This window comes from Dermochelys coriacea, chromosome 3, assembly GCF_009764565.3.
Source record: "Dermochelys coriacea isolate rDerCor1 chromosome 3, rDerCor1.pri.v4, whole genome shotgun sequence".
Taxonomy (NCBI): Eukaryota; Metazoa; Chordata; order Testudines; family Dermochelyidae; genus Dermochelys; species Dermochelys coriacea.
This window is the reverse complement of record NC_050070.1, coordinates 93903434-93923338: the sequence shown is the minus strand read 5'-3', so window position 1 is coordinate 93923338 and position 19905 is coordinate 93903434. Positions and strand designations below refer to the sequence as shown.

The window sequence follows — 19905 nt, the reverse complement described above, 5'->3', positions numbered from 1 at the left end:
TGAGCAGAGACTGCCCTGAGTGTTCCTTGTACTGTTTTGTTGAATCCTGGCTATGCTGCATGGAGGAGGCCCTATTCTACATCAAACTTGGGACTCTTTTCTTTGGCAGATTATGGGTTCATGAGCTGAGAACAGGGTAGGCATAATTCTGTGTTCGCTGAGGATTCAGTAGCTGCCTCACAAATGGAACTCTTATTTGCCTCAGAGTTGTGCTTGTTTGTGAGCTCTGTCATGGTGTTGCATAGTGGGAAAAGAGGAGGGGTGTCAATAAAGAGAGTTCCAGCAACCCACCAAAATAATCAATCCACATATACAATAAAATCTCTATTTGTATTACAAGAGGTAAAATTCAAACATGAATATGGATTATGTAATAATGTCTATAAGAAATCAGCCAATTAATGATAGCTTGACAGATTGGGAAGGGGGTTGGCCCTTTATTTATAATTGTTTAAAATAAAAAATACAAATATATGTTAAACTGCAACTGCACAGACTTTCTTATGTTGTTTGTCTTAGATTACAAATTCTTGATGTCAGGAAACATATCTAGGGCCCTACCAAATTCTCGGTCCTTTTTGATCTATTTCACAGTCATAGGATTTTAAAAATTGTAAATTTCATTAATTCATCTATTTAAATCTGAAATTTCACGGTGTTGTAATTGTGGGTCCTGACCCATAAGTAGTTGTGCGGGGGTGGGGACGGGGGTCAGAAGGCTATTGCGGAGGCTGGGGGGCTGTGATACTGCTACCCTTACTTCTGCACTGCTGCTGGCATCGGTGCTGCCTTCAGAGCTGGGCAGCTGGAGAGTGCCAGCTGCTAGCCAAAAGCCCACCTCTGAGGGCAGAGCTACTGCCAGCAACAGTGCAGAAATAAGGATGGCATGGTAAGGTATTGCCATCTTTACTTCTGTGCTGTTGCCTACAGAGCTGGGGCCTCGATCAGAAGCCACCACTCTCCGGCCACCCAGCTCTGCAGGCAGCAGCACAGAAGTAAGGGTGGCATGGTATGGTATGGTCACCCTTACTTCTGTGCTGCTGCTGGCGGGGTGCTGCCTTCAGAGCTGGGTGCTTTGCTAACAGCCGCTGGTCTCCAGCCACCCAGCTCTGAAGGCAGCACAGAAGTAAGCGTGGCAATACTGTGGTCCCCCATAAAATAACCTTGTAACCCCCCTTCAACTTCCTTTTGGATCAGGACTCCCAATTTGAGAAACGCTGGTCTCCCCCATGAAATCTGTATAGTATAAGGTAAAAGCACACACAAATGATGAGATATCACGGGGGGAGAGCAGATTTGATGGACTGTGTCGCGTTTTTTGAGGCCATGAATTTGGTAGGGCCATGAACATATTTGTCTACATACAGAACCAAGATATTGGGCCCGGTTTCTGACTGAGCTATCTTGGCACTCCTGTACTATCAATATTAAATTGTACTAATAAACCACAGTGGTAAGCTGTGGGAAATGCTGAGTATCAGATGTTTTAGAAATGTGTACCAAGTAATTGAAAAGAACAGTACAAGAGGCGGGGCTGCGGGTAACAAGTTGAAGGACAAGGCCAGAAGATTTTGGCTGGACTGAGGACTAAACTTTGGCTGAACTAAGGACTAATGATATAAGCAGCACCTGGGAGTCTTTACCACCACAAGATAATGGAACCCAAAGATAAGAATGATGAGAACATTGGGTGATAAACAACAGAAAAGGAATAAACAAGTGCTGTATATATATGGCTGTGGGAAGGGAAATAAAGTGCTTTTTACCAGCAACTTTTTCAGTTGTCCTGTGAGCCAGCCTGCTAGCAGCAACAAATGGTGACCCCGACGTGATAGAATTCTGTGAATTTGGTACCACGGACAGAGGAAGAAATAGCAGGGACCGCCGCTGCCGGTGTCCTCCGTTCGGGTGAGGAACCGGGACGCCCAAGAGGCGGGGGAGCTGCCACTGAAAGGTGAGCGGCGGGGAATATCTCTCATAATGGGAGCGGCAGCATCAACAGATGAGCAGGCCGTGTTTAAGGTCTTAAGCAATCTGCCTAATAACCAGGGAGAAAAATTTTCCCCAGAAGCTCTGCAAAAATTGCTTTGGTGGGGAAAGCGACGGGGTTTCCTGGTTAATGCAAAGAATGTGTTTGACTCCTCGGTGTGGAAAACAGTGGGGGAAGACCTGTGGGACTCTGTGGGGGTCGGAAATAAAGAAGCTACTGCCTTGAGCTCTATCTGGCGGACTGTTCATCAAGCCGTTACCACCGCAGCGGCTCAGGCAGGGGCGCGTATTGCCTTACGCGAGGCATTAGAATCATCAGCGAAAGGGGCCTTCACGGTAGGAGCGAAAGACTTTTTTGATAAAACAACGCCTATGATTCCTTTGGCGCCGTTGGACCCCAGTGAGGTACCGTTGCCCTTGGAGGATGACGACTCAGATCGGGGCGAACCAATGGCCGTGGATCAGCCGGTGTCGGGGGAATCGTCATCGGGCAATCCAAAGAACCCGTTACAAGGGGGGTCAGGATTGCCGCTCACGGTTGTGCCACCAGCCCCTCCCCGACACGTTCGGATTACTGACTTGCCTAAAACTGGAGAGTTTGATAACTTGACGCAGGACCAGATAATTCGGTGGTTATATAAGGAAGGTATTGCAGCTCAACAGATGATGGATGAGCTGGATAGAAAGGAAAACAGACCGCAAGGATCGTCACGATCACATCTGCTACAACAGCTTCAAGAGCACGGCATACCTGACCACTCACATTTGCCCCATATTTGTAGGTTGTGTGGGTATTATGGTTGTACGGAGCACCTCACTCCCGAGGGAGAGTTGCGACCGACAGCAGAAGAAGAATATCACAAGATTTATGCCTCCGCTATGCAACCGGTTCGACCAAAAGTGAAACCTCCGCCACCTACGTGTTCTTCAATTGGACGAGGGCAAGAAGAACGGGGAACGGGGGTGATTTGGAGGAATGGGGGGGGAGGAGCGGGATCTCCTGACCCAATTAAGCGCTGGCATGGATTGATAAAGGATGCTATAATTGAAGGGGAATTTTTGGATGCCATGCCGGCTACTTTCCCGGTATCGGTATCAAGGGAGGGGGTTAAATCTTGGGTGCCATTAGACTGGAAATTGATGAGGGAGGCTCAGAAAGCTATTGTGGCGTACGGCTTGAAAAATCCGTATGTACAAGCGTTATTAGAACAAATATTCTCGGGGCAAGCGATGTGTCCCTTTGACGCCCAGAAATTTGCAGATATGTTGTTAACACCCACACAGAGATTATTATGGAAGGATTCATGGAGAAAGAAGGCTGAGCACGCGGCAGTGCTTAATTTAGATAGACCCCAGGACGACCCTCTCCATGTAGCAACTATAGACATGTTGTTGGGACAGGGGCGATTTGAAGAGCCTCAGCTACAGGCGCGATTGGTACCCCAAATATTACAACAGTCTCAGCTTCTAGCATTGGAGGCATTCAAAGAGCTCCCTGATTTGAGCGCCCCGTCACCTCCCTATTTAAAAGTCACGCAGGGAGTGGGTGAATCTTTTGCCCTCTTTTTGGACCGCCTAAGGACGGCATTGGATAGGGCCCCTAATTTAACACCAGACGCCAGATCAGCATTGGGGGTAGATTTAGCCCTTCAAAATGCTAACCCCATGTGTAAGAAGATTTTGGTGACTTTACCAAAATCGGCCTCCCTAGTCGACATGATTGAAGCCTGCACTCGTGCTCCTTTGGTGGAGGAGGAGGATAAGGCAAAGATTCATGCACGCGCCTTGGCGGTAGCCTTGAATACCTCTAAGTCAAATTGGCGTAGAGGAAGGGACGGGGCTTGTTATCAGTGTGGAAAGATGGGTCATTTAAAACGGGATTGCCCCAAGAAAAGAGGTCAGCCACACAACAATGCACTTCCCTCCCCATTTCCCGGGACATGTAATCGATGTGAAAAATTCAGTCATAAAGCTACTGAGTGTCACTCCCGGTTTAAAAAAGATGGGACCCTTTGTCGGGGTCGGGAAATGCCTCGCGGAGTGCCAGCCGGCAGGGCGTGAGGACAAACAATACGCCGGCTGCTTGGACAGCCTCCACGGGGCAACTTCCGGCAGTGCCGGAGTTGATTTGGCCACCGCCACCGCCATCTCCCTAGAAAATGATAGGGTGACGCTCGTTCCATCGGTGGCATCTGGACCGTTGGGGTATGGGTTAAGCTCATTGTTAATAGGTAGATCATCCGCCTCCTTACAGGGGCTTTTTGTGCTTCCAGGGCTGATTGATGCTGATTATAGAGGGAACATTGGGATTATGGTACGAGCTATATGCCCGCCTATTACAATAATGGCCGGAACCAAAATTGCACAATTAATACCCTTTCGTGCGAATGTTCCTGTGAAGTCACCCCAGATAAGAGGAACTGGGGGCTTCGGGTCGTCCAGTCAGGTAGACCCCACACCACTAACAACGGCATTTGTTTTGTCAGTGGGACAAGATCGTCCCACTAGATTAGTTCAATTTAAGGGCCCAGATGGTGATTCTTTCGAGCATCAGGTCCTTATTGATACTGGGGCAGATGTGACGGTGTTGCCCCTGCAGGGTTGGCCGGTGACATGGCCACTTTGACCGGTAACTACACCTCTTCAGGGCATTGGTGTGAGCCTATGCTAAGTGAATTTTTTATTGACGTTATTGATGCTGCCGACAATGCATTGAAGGGGTCAGTCCGCCCTTACCTTGTCGATATGACTATTTGGCTGTTGGGGAGGGATTGCTTGAGTCAATGGGGGGTGGTGATCAGCTCCCCCCCTTTCTAGTAGCGGCCACTGAGGAGCAGCCAACCCTGGCATTGGAATGGAAATCCGATGAGCCGATTTGGGTTGCTCAGTGGCCGCTGCCAACAGAAAAACTTGCCGCATTAACAAAACTAGTAGAGGAGCAAGTACGTCTTGACCATCTAGAACCCTCAGTTAGTCCATGGAATACACCTGTATTTACTATCCTAAAGAAATCAGGAAAATGGCGCTTGCTCCAAGATCTGCGTGCCATTAATGCTATTATGGTCGACATGGGTGCTTTACAGCCCAGTTTACCTGCCCCATCCATGCTCCCATTGGGGTGGCCATTACTAATCATTGACCTGAAGGATTGTTATTTTACTATTCCATTACACCCGAGAGACAGAGAGCGCTTTGCTTTCTCTATTCCGATGGTAAATCGTGAAGCACCTTCCGTACGGTATCAGTGGAAGGTTTTGCCCCAAGGAATGAAAAATTCCCCTACCATCTGCCAGCTCTTTGTTGCATGGGCAATACGCCCAATCCGAGTGAAATATCCCCAATGGAAAATGTATCATTACCTGGATGATCTTTTATTTGCGGCACCCGTAGCCTTTGAACCCATGATTATAACACAGATCACCTCCACGTTAGCAGAAGCTGGTCTGTTTGTGGCCCCAGAAAAGGTTCAAACTAAAGCCCCTTTTTTGTATTTGGGACTTCGGATCACTGACTGCACCGTACGCCCCCAGCAGTTGAAAATCTCTCCTCATGTGCGCACACTGTATGATGCACAGAAACTGCTAGGTGAACTGCAATGGCTTCGCCCCCTTTGTGGCATCACAAATCAGGATATAACTCCTCTTCTTCCCTTATTAGAAGGGGGGAGAGCCCCTGGAGATAAACGACAACTGTCGGTACTACAGAAGCAAGCATTACAACGAATAGGACAGAAGGTGTGGGAGGGTTATTCCGGGAGATATCGGGAAAACTTATCCTTCGTGGTAGCGGTCTTTAGCCTAGATGCAGTATTGGAAGCGCTGTTATTTCAGTGGGATACAAGGGATAAAGACCCCCTAGTCAGTTTGGAATGGATATTTCCACCGTGTAAAAATGTGCGTACGGTAACTTCCAGAATTGAAGCAATAGCCATGCTAATAGTGCAAGCACGGAAAAGAGTAACTGTAATGACAGGACTTGATCCGCATCAGATTTTGTTGCCATTTTCAAAAACGATGATTGCACATCTGTTGATGTATAACACTGTGTTTGCTGTTGCCCTAGCAAATTATCAGGGACAATTGAGTTGTCATTACCCTCCCCACCACCTGTTTTCTTCCCCGTTGCAGTTGGAAAAACACCTTATGAGACAGGAGAATCCAGTGACAGGAATAACAGTATTTACCGATGCGGCGGGGCGAACAGGGAGAGCAGGGGTAGTCTGGTGGGATGGACATACTTGGGCCCATAAGGTTATTAGTGAGGGGTCGGTACAGATATTAGAAGTCCTAGCTATACTTTTGGCATTTGATCACTGGAACCAAGAATCGCTCAACGTGATGAGCGATTCTAAGTATGCCGTGGGGTTAGTAAACAGGTTGGAGAGAGCTATGCTGGGAAAGGTTCATAATCCAGCATTGCAACAGATACTCTTGCGCCTTTGGCATCGACTCAATGAAAGAAAGTATCCATACTTTGTAGGCCATATAAGGAGCCATACTGGCCTGCCTGGATACTTAAGCACGGGCAACGATCAGGCGGATGCACTGGTGGGATCCGTGGTAGTACCCAATCGGTTTGAGCAAGCTCGCCTGTCTCATGGATTTTTCCATCAATCTGCGAAAGCCCTAGCGCGACAATTCTCTCTATCTATATCCCAAACCCGAAGTATTGTAGCCTCTTGCTCAGAATGTAATAGGTTGACACCTACCTTTCCCGCCGGGGTCAATCCCCGAGGTCTAGAGGCTTTAACATTATGGCAGTCGGATGTCATCCAATATAACCAATTCGGAAAGCAGAAATACATCCATGTGTCAGTAGACACCTTCTCTGGAGTTATCTGGGCTACACCCCACGTGTCCACAGGCAGCAAGGATGTGATAAAACATTGGCAGGCATGTTTTGCTGCATTAGGGGTGCCCCGATCGATAAAAACAGATAATGGAGCTGGGTATGTGGCCAGGCGCACCACAACCTTTTTGCAAATGTGGGGGATAATACACAAAACAGGAGTGCCAGGCAATTCGACAGGCCAGGCCATTATTGAACGATCTCATAGTACTTTGAAAGGAATGTTGGATAAGCAGGCACAAACTGGACAGGATGCAGTAGTTCAGACACCAGCTGGGCGATCAGCTAAAGCGGTATATGTCCTTAATTGGTTGCAACCTAGTAGTGCTGATAACAATCATGTTCCAATGCAAAGACATCTAGGAAGTATTAGGATAGAACATGAGCAGAAGAAACCTAAGGTGAAATGGTTTGATTATGCCTCTCAACAATGGAAGGGGCCAGCACAATTGCTAACCTGGGGACGGGGTTATGCTTGTGTCTCCCTTGATGAAGGTCCTCGGTGGATACCTGCTAAGTGGGTGCAGCCGTGGCTACAGCAACCTCGCTCGCCCTTGAACCCGGCGCTTGGAGAACAAGATCCCGCGCTTGGAGAGGGAGCAGCAGAGGAGGTTGTGCTTGCAGCCATATCCTGTTTATTTCCAGAATGAGGATGTGGGTTATCGATATTGTTATAGTGTTATTGCTTGGGGTACAGGGGGGACTCCTTGTACCCCTACGCGTGCGAATGACGTTTAACCTATGGGAACGTCTAGCATTGATAGCCAATGTCACACACTTTTGTTTGTCTGATTCTGTGGCAGCCGGGGAACTACTGGGCACTTGTCTTGTGCCCATATGTCATCATCCCGAAGAAATTGGCAGTCACACCATGCTTGCAGCTTATGCCAATTTGTCTTTACAGTATTCGAATATGGCAAATTGGGGCCCTGCCAATTACTCCTTGCCCCCTGGGGCCCTATCTTTACATACCCCGTACCCAGCCGGGGCAGATAATGTAACGTGTGCGCGAGTGGTTAATTGCACACGCGCAAAAATACCCATGGGCTGCCAAACCGTAAGTGCCCCCCTTTTGAATTGTACTAATGCGGTTAATGTTTCTTTTAATTATGGACATATTATTTTGCTGTCTGGTTGGTTTTTTACCTGCGGCGCACGAACCTTTAGTTATATTCCTGCTAATCTAAGTGATAATACCTTGTGCTGTCTTAGCCGAATGACCCTTTTGTTGCCCGGAAAGAATCAGCAGCGAAATCGGCGAAGCACGGCCCTGCAAAATACGTGTTCCGCCGATGTTACCTTATATAGTCACTCAGAATATTTGGCTTTGCTGAATGCTGTTGCAGGCATTCCTGGCTTTTCAACGTATTATACGGTGCAAACTTTGAATGCATTAGCTTGTTTTGCTGTTAAAGCGCTTAATGCTACATCACAGGCAATTGCTCTTTTAAGTATGGAACAACAGGAATTAAGAGATGCCATTTTAGATAATCGAGCTGTGATTGATTTTCTATTGCTTAAGTATCATATGGGATGTGAATCTTTTAAACACGTGTTGTTTTAATCTTACGGATAATAGCCGATCCATTGAGGAGCGCCTGGATGAGTTAACTTCCCTCACTGAGCACATTCGTCAGGATACCGGGTTTGCGGGATTTTGGGATTGGCTTACAGGGTGGTTGCCTTCTTTGGGGTGGCTTCGGCAATTATTTGGAATTATAGTTTTTGTATGTATTGGCCTTATTTGCCTATGTTGCTGTTTGCAATGTCTCCCCTCCTTGTTCAATATGTTCTGTGAAATGCATCGCTCCGCTCCTGTTGGGTCGCCCCTGCTGATGAATGAAAATTGGATGGAACTATGCAAATAGCCGGTGGTTCGTGTGTCATGTAATAATAAGGGGCGAGATGTGGGAACATGGTGTATTTGTGAGCTAGTTGGGACCGCGGTGAATTTTTAATGAACTTTTGGTGAACTATTGAGAGGTAGCTACAGGCTGACCCATTTGCAGCGTTTTTTGCCCTTGGTGTTGCTATTATGGAAAATGCTTTTAATTTAGAGAAGTTAGTGTGTTGGAGTATTAAACAGTTTAATCTAACTTTTGAAATATTAACTGAGTTATTAATCGATATAGATAGTATTTTCATGCAGTTTTATACAATAGTGCTGCAATTGAATTTTTGTTATTAGCACATGGACACGGATGTGAAGATTTTGAGGGTATGTGTTGTGTTAATTTGTCAGATCATTCTCACTCTGTTCATGAGTTACTTGCAAAATTAGAACAAAATATGAATAACATCATTATAGCACACTCTTTTATTAATTGGTATCTGTATTGGTATAATTTGTTTGTGTGGTCCATATATAGTTCAATGTATGCGTTGGGGAATGTCACGGATGATTCAAGCTGCTTTTAAACAAAAAGGGGGAGATGTGGGAAATGCTGAGTATCAGATGTTTTAGAAATGTGTACCAAGTAATGGAAAAGAACAGTACAAGAGGCGGGGCTGCGGGTAACAAGTTGAAGGACAAGGCCAGAAGATTTTGGCTGGACTGAGGACTAAACTTTGGCTGAACTAAGGACTAATGATATAAGCAGCACCTGAGAGTCTTTACCACCACAAGATAATGGAACCCAAAGATAAGAATGATGAGAACATTGGGTGATAAACAACAGAAAAGGAATAAACAAGTGCTGTATATATATGGCTGTGGGAAGGGAAATAAAGTGCTTTTTACCAGCAACTGTTTCAGTTGTCCTGTGAGCCAGCCTGCTAGCAGCAACAGTAAGCTTGCTGCCACCATGTGGTCCTCCTGCTGGAAAGAGAGCCAATCCTTATCTGGGGTAAATTGGTGTAATTCCACTGAAATCAGTGGAGCTGTGCCAGTTTACACTATGTGATAATCTGGTTCAGAATGTCTGAGTTGCATTAGCAATGGCTGTCAATGCAACGAACAGCTTTGTTGAACTTGAGGTTTTTCCAGTTTACCTCTAGAGGAGATAGACTAGTGAAGATGTTATGAAGCAGAATGATATGAAACGGAAATTAATATTAATGTAAGTTAAACAGTAAACTTTCTGTTTTTCCACAGCACTAAAATACAATTCGTCCATATTTATTGCACAGTTTCATTCAGAAATTATTATTATAATTTTGCAAAGTTCTTGTCTTTCAATCATTATCAGTTTTACTAACTATATTTTTATCAGCAAGGAGACTGGTATCCAAGCATGATCTCCGTTGCTACTTGGTTCTGTAGCTCTTTAGGCTCCTGACTGCTGTTGCAGCTTCTTTAGAAAACTAGCATGCATAACTTAATGAATAACTGGATTTATTCATATTCAATTAATTGACCTCTGCAGTGTGCTAAAAAGGGATGTGGTGGTTGGCACCTTTATAACTTGATTAGTTTCCACTAAACTAAGAGATAAATCTCAAGGTCTTCAGCCTAGGTCTCCAGTTCAGGCAGTTTAATGGCACAAACTGCCATTTCTATCAGTTTAATCCTTAAATCACCAAGAATTTTTGTTACAAACTATTCTTGCTTGTTTTTTCATGCCAGACCTGTAAGTACAGTCATCCTGCTTTCTCTCTCTATCTGACTGTTGCTAGTAGTTCATGTTTTTTATTTTGTTTGCACAGTTACATCACTTTATTAGCCAGTTTCTGTTATCACAAAATGGCTATATTTTGTCTCTATCATTACTTAAATATTCTGCAGTAAATTGGAAGAGATCTAAAATAGTGAGAAGAAAATAGCTAATGGAAGACAAAAGAAAAGAAATTGGGCTCACTCAGAAGTCCCCGGAAAAGAAAGAGGTAAAGAAATTAAGGCAACAAAAAAAATATATTGGAAAGGTTTGGGAATCCAAAGAATGGAATCTGTAGTGAGAAAGAAAAAGACATAGTATTCTTAGAAATTAAATTTGAGGGGTCCAGACATTAAAAGTATTTTCAGATTTTAAAAAAGGCAGGAAAAATTCTCTTTTAGAATTTATCCCTCTTTTCTGGTTGCTGCTAAATTATTCGTTGCCAGAATGACTTTTGTCCTTGGCTTATAAAGATATTCTGAAGAAAACTGTATTTTTTTAATGAACTGGATTGCATTAAATAATGGATATTTTCAACCAAAGAGCAGGTAACATATATATTTAAAAAAATCTCTTTCCCCTACTACTAAATTGTTCAGTCTGTGTCTTTTCCAGTGGGAAAGATTATCTTACTCTTTTTATTGCCATATATTGTATTATTTTCAGTATGACTTTTTAAAGGGTAAATGTGTGGACTCCTGACATCCATCAAATCATGAAATTATATATGAATTAAGAAACATCTATTTTGCATTTCATTCTTTTTAAAAATAGGATTACACATGTTCAGTATACTTCTTTGTTTCCTGTGAGCTGTGAGAGGAAAGTGATTCTGTCCCTTACGTTTAATTCTTTTGCGGGATTTGACATATGGGAAAATGCTGCCATAGCCTATTTTCTTCTGTTTAATTACGGTACCTGCATCACCTCTCCATCTAATTGACAGTTCAGAGATGTTCTGCCTTTTGTTTGAGGAGAAATCATGTTCTTATTGAGAAAATTGATCTTTTGTGCTTGAGTATTGACAACCATAATGTTTCAAGACAATTAAACATTACAGTTTTATTGATAAATGTCAGATCAGTTTTGTGGAGAATTAAATTGTGCATATTGAATCAGACATAGTTTGGAATTCATTACAATCACAGTCAATCTTTCTTCCCAAGAACAAAAATCCACCTGTTTTCCATGGATTGTGATCTACAATATTTAAATATCCCATAACATTTTTTGGTAATCTTAAAGGAACACTAAGGTTTTGTAGCTTCAGTTTTTTTAAGTACATGGTAATATTCCTCTGGATTCTAAATATTTTGTTTTGCTTTGTTTTGTTAAATCTTCATTTCCAGTCCATTAATTGAAAAACAAAATGAAAAGTCATAACTCTTTACATAAGGTGAAAAGTACAATTTTTATGTTTCCTTTGCTAGCTCTGGATTTGCAGTTAACCTGCACTATGTTCATAGCTATGATTACATCAGATATACTAGTACACAAAAGCAAGAGTTTCAGAGTAGCAGCCGTGTTAGTCTGTATTCGCAAAAAGAAAAGGAGTACTTGTGGCACCTTAGAGACTAACAAATTTATTAGAGCATAAGCTTTCGTGAGCTACAGCTCACTTCATCGGATGCATTCCGAAGCCAAAAAGCAAGAGTTTTTGGCTTGACAAGGTACTGCATAATGTGGAATTGTTATTAAATTCAAACCCCATGTTAATTTTATCTTCCTTCAAAATGCAGAGAAAAATATAAAAGGGAATATGATAAAGGGAAAAATATTTTCCAGCAACTAAGAAATTATTACAATGGAGAATAAAAGGCAAATAAAATCAATGAAATCAATTATGTTCTTTGAATACCAAGTGGACAATAACAACTCAGTATTGTAAAATTGAAAAAGAGTCTCGGACTGTGGGCTGTGATGCAGTCATTTTTCATAGTATCATTGGCCGATTCTGGTCCTAATACCAGCACAACCAGCCAGATGAGTTTCACCCCATTACAGGGCGGGAGGGGAGGAGGGGATTTTCTGTCGGCTCAGAAACTGCTTTGCCATTGGTTATTCAAGTAGCCGAGGCATTTAGGTGAAACAGGCTTTTTGTATCATGGACAGTTTGTTCCATAGAAGAAAATATCCAATAGGTCCAAACCACGGTGCCCAGAAGTTGGGGCTCTTCCGCTGATGATGATCCTGCTCCTTGTCCACAAAGAAATTTTTCAAAACTGAAAAATGTACTCCTTTCCCTTAATGAAAGGTTATGAATGTTCAGGAGTTTAGTTTCCGTGAAACTATGATCATTTGCTTGGAAGGGAGAAAGCATTATCCAAAACAATCAAAATGCAACACCATGATTCCTACACTGTTCCGCATCATACTTTCCTGATGGGGATCAGAGCTCACTCTGAGGAGTAAAGGCCACCCTCCTATCTTCAGTAAGCAAGTGCTTCCTTTTTAACAGATCTGTAAGTTGCAGTTAGTCTTTCATACAAGCCTCTCATTTCACAAGGCATTCTAACTTGGGTGCCTGGAAAAATAATTCCTCCATATTGTTGTGGGTTTGCTATTTAGAGCCCTTAGAGAAAGACCTTGTCTTGCTCAGAGAACAAGTGATTTTTCTTATCTATAAATGGTGTTTCTCAGATGGACAAGGTCAGTTTCTAATTACCTTAATTCTTTGATGGTTATATCTTATTAATGTTTTAATACACAGTGTGACAGTGCATCCCAGAAGGCTTTATAGAAATATGCTTATGAATGTATATATGACATAATTAGAATATGTTTTATGCTACATATACCATGTAACACATATCTGTAAAGGTTGTGATCTAGTGAATCTATTCATCCTATTGGTATGCATGTATCATTTTTGCATTTGAAATTATGAATATAAGGATTTGGTCAGCTTCTTGAGAAAGGAATGGTCAAATTAAGTGCCCAATCAAGAAACACTTAATGAACAATGGATCTTGGAAGGCTCCAATCCACATAAGAAGTCTGCTTGAGTATGTTCAAGGTAGCATTTGAAGCATGGCTGCTACCTGTAAGTTCTGAGTCATGCATGGACATGTGATTTGCCCATGTGACTCCAAAATTCCATCTTGTAGCTGGGATTCTACACAGGGGGAGGGAAGGGTGTCCACCCAGAAGAGAGAGTCTATTTAAACCCCTGGGATACCCCTCCATTTTGTCTTCAGCTGGATAAGGAGATAGCCTCAACACCCCCAAGGATACCTGAGAGAAACTGGAACAAAGGACAGTAACTACAGGGAGTGTGTGTGATTGCTGGACCAAGACTAGAAGGAGACTAGTCTGTAAAAGGAAGCTTAATGGAACGCCTCTGAGGGTGAGGTCTTATCTGTATTCAGTTTTCTTACTGGAGTAGGCATAGACTTGTGTGTTTTATTTTATTTTGCTTGGTAATTCACTTTGTTCTGTCTGCTATTACTTGGAACCACTTAAATCCTACTTTCTGTATTTAATAAAATCACTTTTTACTTATTAATTAACCCAGAGCATGTATTAATACCGGGGGTCAGCTGTGTATATCTCTCTATCAGTGTTATAGAGGGCGAACAATTTATGAGTTTACCCTGTATAAGTTTTATACAGGGTAAAATGGATTTATTTGGGGTTTGGACCCCACTGGGAGTTGGGCATCTGAGTGCTAAAGACAGGAACACTTCTTAAGCTTAAGCTGCTTTCAGTTAAGCTTGCAGTTTGTGGGACATGGTTCAGACCTGGGTCTGTGTTTGTGGCGGCAAGCATATCTGGCACAATCAGGCAGGGTTCTGGATTTCCAAGCTGGCAGGAAAGGCAGGGGCAGAAGTAGTCTTGGCACATCACTTGGCAGCCCCAAAGGGGTTTCTGTGATCCAACCCGTCACACACAGCTTGTGTTTTCTTATCACTGTTCTACTGTTGAACTTTCTCTCTTCTTTGTTAAATGTAATTTTCATGTATTATTGTTTTCTTTATTATTTCAATAACATTTTGATCTATTTCATGTGATCCAAATGGAGGGCTTGTTCTCTTAGTTGCTTTTGTTAACCTTTTTCATTCCAGCCAGGACTTCACCTCCCGCAGCTTGTAAATATTTTATCTTTAGTGCAATGGTATCCATGGCTTGTATGCAAACAAGGAAACTAGAGAGCTCACTTGAATTGGAGTAAGTAGTTCCTTTAGTTTGGTTTCTTATGTCTGTTCAAGTGGGATGGGAGAAAATACCATTAAATTAGAAAGTGAGCTGATCTGTCACAGAATTATCACTTACATCCTGGGAAAATGGTATATTTTGGTTTCTGCTGAATATATATGTTAAAAATGTGAAAACTGATCACTTATTTTAACAAAATCGTGCCATCCACTAGATAGATGACAAAAACTTGCTTAGTGTCAATTTATTAGTACTTACTAGCCAGGACCAGAAACTAAACTAGAAAATGAAAATTAGAACCTGTCAGACCCTGGACCCCGACAACTCAGAACATTTATTATGTGTTAATAATTTGCTGAGGACTCTATACTTATCTTTGAATATAATGTGTATGAGAGATAATATCCTTTTGTTACGTCTTTTGCATTTAGGATTTAAATGTGTGATAAAAAATATTTATAGAGGATGCTTAGTTTTAATGCATCAGATTTATTAATTTTTTGCTCTTGTGATAAACTCAGGACAAATGGCTGCGAGGGGGAGAGGGGTAGAAAACAGTCCCAGAAAGTTAAAAGGCTCTCCTCCCTATCAACTGGGGAGGGGTAACTACAGGTCAATCAGGTTCAGCTGAGAAGGGGTTACGAGAGATCAGTTAGGATCAGCCGAGAGGGAGATACCTGAGGTCAATTAGGATCAGCTGATTCCGCCCGCCAGGGAGAATTTAAAAAGGTCCCAGGCCACCCTTGGTTGGAAAGGAGTCAAGCTACCAGGCGAGTAGCAGCATGGGAGCAAGCCTCTCCAGGAGGGGAGACTGTATTTCCTCCCATAATCGAGAAAAACAAGCCCAAAACACTGGCTGAGGGAAGGACGTAATGCCCCTGTGCAGCCAAGAGGGACTGTTTTACCCCAACCCGTGTCACCAAGGGTAAAAACAGCTGAGGCTTGCCACAGTCTAGTTTACAGCTTTTAAATTCAATACAAAGTGTGTAAAGTAGAGACATACATTACAGTCATACAGAACAATAAGTGAGGAAAGTACTTTTAGGTCCCTTTCAGTTCAATATTTTCAATATATTTGATGAGATTTACAAAACGGTATATGTAAACAAGGTTGGCTTTACACTCATGAGGTCCAAACTGCTGGAAAGGAGGGAATTGGGCCAGGAGTTACAGTTTTGTCTGTTTCACCTGCCAGAGAGAAGATGTTATGCTGAGAATGGAGGCCCCAGCTAGTTGCCTGTTCTGGTTGTGCTGAAGGCTGGTTGTGACCATGAGAAACGTGCATAATTGCTTTTTGTTTTCAAACATCTTTTAAAAAAGCTGAGGGTTCAGTTGTATATAGTTTCCTGTAATAATCTTTGCAGAGATTAGTGACAGCACTTCAGATACAAACAATGTTCTGGATTTGGCATTAAAATATGTAAAAATATTACCTTCATCCCATTTTCAATTAAAATCATCATTATAATGCAGACTTTTTACATATTTATATTTATATTTGCTTTTGTTTTTAGCTCATGATGCAAATGTGAAGAATGAAAGCCTTTCATCTGTGCAGCAGCTTGGCATTAAAATGACAGTCAGGTACATTGCATTAAAATATTTCTCTTGTGTATTTCTAGAGTTTGTTTGATTTCCTTGCAATGACTTTAATGATATTTAATCCATCAGCTCAACGTTTTGTACCATTTAAATCTAAAGAACATTTTTGAGAGAATGAATATTTACTTTAAAGATGAAAAAGGTATTAGTACATGGTTAAATTATCTGCAACAAATTAAATAGGTTATTATTCATTATTGTTCTAAGGGATAATTGCAACTTGTTTAGCAAGATTTACAGCTAACCATACATTATAGAATCTTAGAAATATAGACCTGTAAAGTTCCTCGAGAGGTTATTTAGTCCATCCCCTGCTCTGAGATAGAACAAAGAACATCCCTGACAGGAGTTTGTCTAACCTGTTCTTAAAAACCTCCAACAATGGAGGTTTCACAGCCTCTCTTAGAAGCCTATTCCAATGTTTAACTATCCTTCTATTAGAAATATTTTCCTAATATCTAACCTAAATCTTCCTTGTTGCAGATTAAGCAGATTATTTCTTCACCAAATTTCTATATCACTTTCTACAGGAATTTCAGACCCTGACCTTGCAAAGGATCACACCCATGCTTAACTTTAAATGCATGTAATCCTATTAAAGTCAACAGAAGAGCTCATGTGAGTGAGGTTGCATAAGTGTGTGCAGGTTTGAGGCCTAAATTTCCAAATGATCTTAAAGAATTGCCTCACATGTAGGACTTCACAATAATCTTATCTTGAAATCACAAAGACATGGATAATGGAAGCAAGGTCTGTGTCTGAAAGAAATGGTTGAGGCCTTCTAGCACAGTGCAGATTTTAAAAAAATACAGTGTTGGCATCTGCTGCAGTCTGAATGTCCAGGGACAGCTGAGGACATAATAAGACTCCTATGACAGGTTGCAAACCTTAGTAACAAATGTCTGCTGTGCTCCTTCAGTAGAATCTAAACCAGTTCACCAGTTGCTTCCCGAACTGTCACCAGACTGAATCCCCAGCCCTAACCACAGTATACGCTTAATTACATATAGGGCTATGAGTTCTTAACTTTTCATAAATCCTAGAACTGTATTAAATGCATCCAGTAAAATGTGTTCTTATTTTTAAAGAACAGACTTTTATGTTTTACTTTTATTTAAACTTAAGTGTCTAAATTTGTTTACACTTTATTTTATTAGGTATGGTAAATATTTAAATTTGCTGAAAGATGGTGCTGAAAATGATCTGTGCCTGGTGTTAATGCACTGTGACAAATTTCTGAAACAACAGCAAACATCTGTAAAGTCCTCACTTCGTATCCTTTTTAGATGACACAAGTTAGATTGACCAAGACATTAGTGACAGTTGAACTGTCAAAGAAATTTTTCATTTATCTTGTTCTTTGAATTCCTAGTGGTGGTGCAGACTACATAGTATTTTTCATTACATTTTGTGCATACATAAAAGAAAAATCCATTATTCTGAAACCTTTATATCACTAAAATGTGTACTTGACAGAATAACTATATGGTCTTTGACAGTAACCCTCATCCTTCCCTTTCATTTGATTATTAAACTTGCTTGTGTGTCTTCTCTGGTTTTGATTTTAAGCACTTTGGGGCAGAATCATGTCTTTCAATATGTTTGTACAGTGCCCAGAGCAATTAGCTCTGATCCCCATTAGGTCTGCTAGTTTCTTCTATAATATTGATGATAATATTATTAATATTGATCATTTAGTCATCTGCAGTTATAATTTGATTTGCACTACGGTTTTTTACTAATATTTTTTCATATAATCGTGTATTTTACTTGTTTGTATTAAAAAAAACACAAAAAAGCCCTTTGACAGGCTATCCTACCTAGTAATGTGTTTCGTTTATTATTTTATACAATATTTAAGGATGCTGGCAAACTATACTTCATTTTCAAAGCCTTTAATTTTTTTATGTTTACTATTGTTTTATACCTCCTTGGAAGTTTGAAAGCGACAACCTGTTTTTTTAATGAAATTTTTGTATCCACCCTCCTCTTTATTACATGCTGTCATAAATATAAAGGGAACAGTAAACAGCTTTAAAATCCCTCCTGGCCCGAGACAAAACCCTTTCATCTGTAAAGGGTTAAGAAGCTAGGATAACCTCGCTGGCACCTGACCAAAATGATTAATGAGGAGACAAGATACTTTCAAAGCTGGAGGGGTGGAGGATGGGAAACAGAGGTTCTCTCTTCTGTATGATGCTTTTTGCTGGGAACAGAAAAGGAATGGAGTCTTAGAACTTAGTATGTAATCTAGCTAGATATGCGTTAGATTGTTTTGTTTAAATGCCTGATAAAATAGCTGTGCTGAATGGAATGTATATTCCTGTTTTTGTGTCTTTTTGTAACTTAAGGTTTGGCCTAGAGGGATTCTCTATGTTTTGAATCTGTAAGGGTACCTGTAAGGTATTTACCATCCTGATTTTACAGAGGTGATTCTTTTACTTTTTTTCTTCAATTAAAATTCTTCTTTTAAGAACCTGATTGCTTTTTCATTGTTCTCAAGATCCAAGGGTTTGGGTCTGTGTTCACCTATGCAAATTGGTGAGGATTTTTTATCAAGCCTTTCCCAGGAAAGGGGGTGTAGGGTTTGGGGAGGATTTGGGGGGGAAAGATATTTCCAAGCGGGCTCTTTCCCTGTTATATATCTGTTAGACGCTTGGTGGTGGCAGCAATGAAGTCCAAGGGCAAAAGGTAAAATAGTTTGTACCTTGGGGAAGTTTTAACCTAAGCTGGTAAAAATAATCTTAGGGAGTTTTCATGCAGGTCCCCCCATCTGTACCCTAGAGTGGGGAAGGAAGCTTGACATGGTGGCAGAGCGGTGGGATTAACCTGAAATCATTTTGAGATCAATTTGAGATTTTTTTGAACCAGAAGCACAGATTTTAAAAGGAATTTTTTTTTCCTTTGGGCTGCGGGAAAGCTGGTTTTAAGCTGAAAGCAGTTAGAGGTTGTTTTTGGTCTCTGCTTGAGGGCCAGAGCAGAGAGAAAAGGGAATTGTCTTTTGTGAGCTGGAGTTTTCTCTACCTAGAGGCAGGGTAGTTAACCTCCTGCAGGGAAATTCACAAGTCTTCACAGACCTTAAGAATTTTTTTTTTTAACCTAAGAGCAACTAGAGGGGTTTTCTGTCTATTTGCCTAGAGACAGACGTGTTAGGTTTGTTTGGGTTTTTTTAAGGATTTTTCTGTTGGCTGACAATCATTATCAGAGAATATAGGTATCATATTACAGCATAGCAAAATTTTACAAGCCAAGTTTTTTTGTTTGTTTGTTTTATTTCTAACTCTCGGGTGTAAAGTTAGTTAAAAACAGAGAGGCAAAGATGACAGAAACCAAGACACAACACAAATTGGAGTTAATCAGACTGGAGGCAGTGAAAGAGGCAGAAAAAGCCCTAGAAGCTTCCCACAGGTGAGCGATGGAGGCAAAGGACAAAGAAATGGAGGCAGCGAAAGAGGCAGAAAAAAACCCAAGAGGCTGCCCACAGGAGAGCTATGGAGGCAAGGGACAAAGAACTGGAGGAGGAGGAAAAAGAGAGGAAGCATGCACTGGAGATGGAGAAGGCAAAGGCTCAGCAGAATATACCAACAAACCCTAGCAATCCTTGTCCCAGTACCTCTTCCCATCCCAGAAAGTTCCCCACCTACAAGGCAGGCGATGATACCAAGGCCTTCTTAGAAAACTTCGAAAGTGCTTGCCTTGGGTACAGCATCTCTACAGA

General features: G+C 41.7%; 1 protein-coding gene across 12 annotated transcripts in view; it reads left to right on the top strand.

Annotated features, from left to right (window-relative positions):
• Positions 1-19905, top strand: part of TBC1D32 (TBC1 domain family member 32) — a 199474-nt gene that overhangs the window by 151497 nt on the left and 28072 nt on the right. For all 12 annotated transcript variants that reach the window (XM_043510889.1, XM_038396853.2, XM_043510892.1 and 9 more), the window contains 2 exons: positions 16100-16169; positions 17345-17460. In XM_043510889.1, coding sequence (XP_043366824.1) covers positions 16100-16169; positions 17345-17460 — 186 coding nt within the window. The remainder of the gene's footprint in view (positions 1-16099; positions 16170-17344; positions 17461-19905) is intronic.